General features: G+C 54.3%; 2 protein-coding genes across 2 annotated transcripts in view; one reads left to right on the top strand and one right to left on the bottom strand.

Annotated features, from left to right (window-relative positions):
- The window catches only part of CTSA (cathepsin A), a 5,806-nt gene extending 5,663 nt beyond the window's left edge, over window positions 1-143 (bottom strand). Inside the window, exon 1 of the mRNA XM_005862150.2 lies at window positions 41-143. Within this exon, the coding sequence (XP_005862212.1) occupies window positions 41-94 (54 nt within the window). The 5' untranslated portion in view covers window positions 95-143. The remainder of the gene's footprint in view (window positions 1-40) is intronic.
- Window positions 144-233: 90 nt separating this feature from the next.
- NEURL2 (neuralized E3 ubiquitin protein ligase 2) lies at window positions 234-2,215 on the top strand. Its single transcript, XM_005862145.2, has 2 exons — window positions 234-1,189; window positions 1,975-2,215. Exons 1-2 carry the CDS (start codon window positions 448-450, stop codon window positions 2,088-2,090), a joined length of 858 nt encoding a protein of 285 aa, XP_005862207.1. The 5' UTR covers window positions 234-447; the 3' UTR covers window positions 2,091-2,215.
- The last annotated feature ends 1,201 nt before the right edge of the window (window positions 2,216-3,416 follow it).

Genomic DNA, 3,416 nt, shown 5'->3' with positions numbered 1-3,416 from the left:
GGGGACCCGGGATCCCTCCCAGCCTCCGGCGTCCCCTCACCTCTGCTCCCCCGCGTCCTTGTTTTCCAGGAGCAGTCGGGCGCCGGGAAGTCATGTGTACCCTGAGTCACGTGTGCCCCGGCGTCATGTGACGGACAGCCTCGCGCAGCTCCGCTGACCCAGGAATGGAGGGGGCGGGACGGTCCGCGCCCACTCAGGGTCGGGGGCCTCGCAGGTCACCTCGCGGGTGCCCGTGATCAGGTGACTTGGGTGTGGACGGCCGGGATCCCCCAGCCTTCCCTGGGCTGTTTTAGGCGGGATGGCTGAAGGAAGCGGCACTAGGACCCCCCGGACAGAGCCTCGGGGACGGGAGTGGGGGGAAATGCCTTCCGTGCCCCCGCGGTCACCTTCCCAGCCAGCTGCCCAAAATAGTCCCCGGCGCCCACAGGCCCGCCTCATGGCGGGGAGATGTCCGCTGTCTCCGACCCCATGGAACTGGGTGCGCCCTGGGGACCCGCGCGCCCCGAGCCCTCTCCCACCCGCTTCCACCGGGTACACGGTGCCAACATCCGCGTGGACCCCTCCGGGACGCGGGCCACACGCGTGGAGAGCTTCGCTCACGGCGTGTGCTTCAGCCGCGAGCCGCTGGCCCCGGGCCAGATATTTCTGGTCGAGATCGAGGAGAAAGAGCTGGGCTGGTGCGGCCACCTGCGCCTCGGCCTGACGGCACTAGACCCCGCCAGTCTGGCGCCCGTGCCTGAGTTTTCGCTGCCTGACTTGGTCAGCCTCGGCCACACCTGGGTCTTCGCCATCACGCGCCATCACAACCGCGTGCCCCGGGAGGGCCGCCCGGCTGCAGAGGCAGCGGTCCCCAGCCGACCCCCAGCCCTCCTGGTGGAACCGTATCTGTGCATTGAGCAGTTTCGCATTCCCCGCGACCGCTTGGTGGGCCGCAGTCGGCCCGGACTCTACAGCCACCTCTTGGACCAGCTCTATGAGCTGAACGTGCTGCCTCCGACAGCGCGCCGTAGCCGCCTGGGCGTTCTCTTCTGCCCACGCCCGGACGGCACCGCCGACATGCACATCGTCATCAACGGCGAGGACATGGGCCCCAGCGCCCGGGGGCTGCCAGCTGCCCAGCCCCTCTACGCAGTGGTGGACGTGTTTGCCTCCACTAAGAGCGTGCGCCTGGTCCAGCTTGAGTATGGCTGTAGGTATCCCACCTCCTAATAGCGACCCCTCCTGGCCCAGTGTGCGGACCTGAACTTGCTAGGCTTCCGAGCCAGCTAGCAAGGCCTTGGTCTGTCCAGCATTAATTTAGAAGGTGGGGAATCTGACCCCATATTATGCCACTGCTTGTGATCTTGGATAAGTCATTCCCTTGCTCTGGACCTCAGTTACCGTCTTGGCTGTGAATGATTAGGATGCCTTCCAAGTTCCCTTCTGGCTTTGACAATATTTTCTGTATTAATCCGAACTGATTTTAGATTCTGGGCCTCTGAGAGTTGTGTGCTCTTTTATTAAACAAATGTTCCTAGATTTGGGCATACCAGTTTAACGGCATCACAGACCCCAGATTGAGAGCTTCTTAATCCTGAGGTTTGGTTCATTCTAGTCCGTAAACCCTTTATTTGGACCTCTGATCACATTTTATGTATTCAGTGAACCAGAGCCCACTCTGAGCCAGGCCTGTGCTGGAGGCTGGAGTTGCACAGCTAAATCCCACACTACCCCTGCCCCCAGAAGCTGCTACGTGGGGGGGAAGGGAGGGTACTGAGTGTAACATTAGAAGTAAGGCTGCAGCATTGTGAAAGTATTGCAAAAGAGGTGCTTATCTCAAACACAGGTGCAGCCCCATGAGTCACAGGGATCTAGAGAGTAGAAGGGAATTGCTCAACTTAACAACAAAGGGGGGACCAAGACCTAGATCTTTTGGGACTCAGCCTTAGACCTACCCTCCTGTTCAGGTTGCCTTTGACCATCTTCTTTCCACAGTGCCATCCCTGCAGACCCTGTGCCGCCTAGTGATCCAGAGGAGCGTGGTGCACCGTTTGGCCATTGATGGGCTCCACCTGCCCAAAGGACTGAAGGATTTCTGCAAGTATGAGTGAAGGCCTGCAGCCACCCTGGAGCAGTGTCCAGGGTCGCGTCCTGGCCTCAGCGCTGTGGCTGGTCTGAGATGGCCATACTGCTGTCAGCCAGAACCAGAAATAAACAGAGCCAATGCTGATCATTAGAGGGTCTCCTTACCCCTGAAGCCTGTGAGGAGCACTTCTTTTAGAATGACTAAAAGGGTTGGTTAGCAGGTCAGAGCAAGAGAGAGCATGTTATTTTTAATTTTAAAAATTCGTTCATTGATTTTTCAGAGAGGAAGGGGGAAAGAGAAACATCAATTTGTTGTTGTTCCACCTATTCGTTTACCCACTGGTTGATTCCTGTATGTGCCCCAACTGGGGACTGAACCCACAACCTTGGTGTATGGCAGTGATGGCGAACCTATGACACTCATTTCTTTAGTTGATTTTTCTTTGTTAAATGGCATTTAAATATATAAAATAAATATAAAAAATATACATCTTTGTTTTACTATGGTTGCAAATATCAAAAAATTTCTATATGTGACACAGCACCAGAGTTAAGTTAGGGTTTTTCAAAATGCTGACACGCCGAGCTCAAAAGGTTCGCCATCACTGGTGTATGGGGATGACTTGGTGTATGGGGGTGACTTGGTGTATAGGGATGACTTGGTGTATGGGGGTGACTTGGTGTATGGGGGTGACTTGGTGTATCAGGGATGATTCTCTAACCAACTGAGCTACCTGAACAGCATTTTATTTTATTTTAAAAATTCGTTTTAGAGAGAGACACTTCAATTGGTTGCCTCCCGCATGCACCCTGACCAAGGATTGAACCTGCAACCCAAGTATGTACCCTGATTGGGAATCAAACCCGCCACCTTTTGGTGTACAGGATGACGCTCCAACCAACTGAGCCACATTGGCTAGGGCAAGAGAGAGCATTTTAGACATCATCTAGACCAGTAGTTCCTAGCCTGGCTACTCATCAGTTTATAGACTCCATCTCCAGAGATTCTTAGATTTGTTGGAAGTTTGGGCCTAGACATTGTTTTTGTAAAAGCTCCCCTCAAGATTCTAATATACAGCCAGAGTAGAGAAGAACAGAAGTCTCAACTTTGGCACATATTATAACCACTTCAGGAACTTTGAAAAATACTGATAACTGGGTCTGAGCCCTAGAATTCTGCTGTAATTAGTCTGGGATGAGGCTGGGCATCAGGATTTCTAAAAGCTCCCAAGGGAAACTAATGTACAACCTGGTGTGAGAACCAGTGCCCTAGACCAGTGGTCGGCAAACTGCGGCTCGCGAGCCACATGCGGCTCTTCGGCCCCTTGAGTGTGGCTCTTCCACAAAATACC

This window comes from Myotis brandtii, unplaced genomic scaffold, assembly GCF_000412655.1.
Source record: "Myotis brandtii unplaced genomic scaffold, ASM41265v1 scaffold161, whole genome shotgun sequence".
Lineage (NCBI taxonomy): Eukaryota > Metazoa > Chordata > Mammalia > Chiroptera > Vespertilionidae > Myotis > Myotis brandtii.
Note: the sequence above shows the minus strand (reverse complement) of the source record. Positions and strands in the feature narration are given on the sequence as shown.

Coding starts and splice junctions, on each gene's coding strand:
- NEURL2 (XM_005862145.2), top strand. CDS start 448: ATGTCCGCTGTCTCCGACCCCATGGAACTGGGTGCGCCCTGGGGACCC. Junction 1,190..1,974: donor GGTCCAGCTTGAGTATGGCT/GTAGGTATCCCA, acceptor TTCTTTCCACAG/TGCCATCCCTGCAGACCCTG.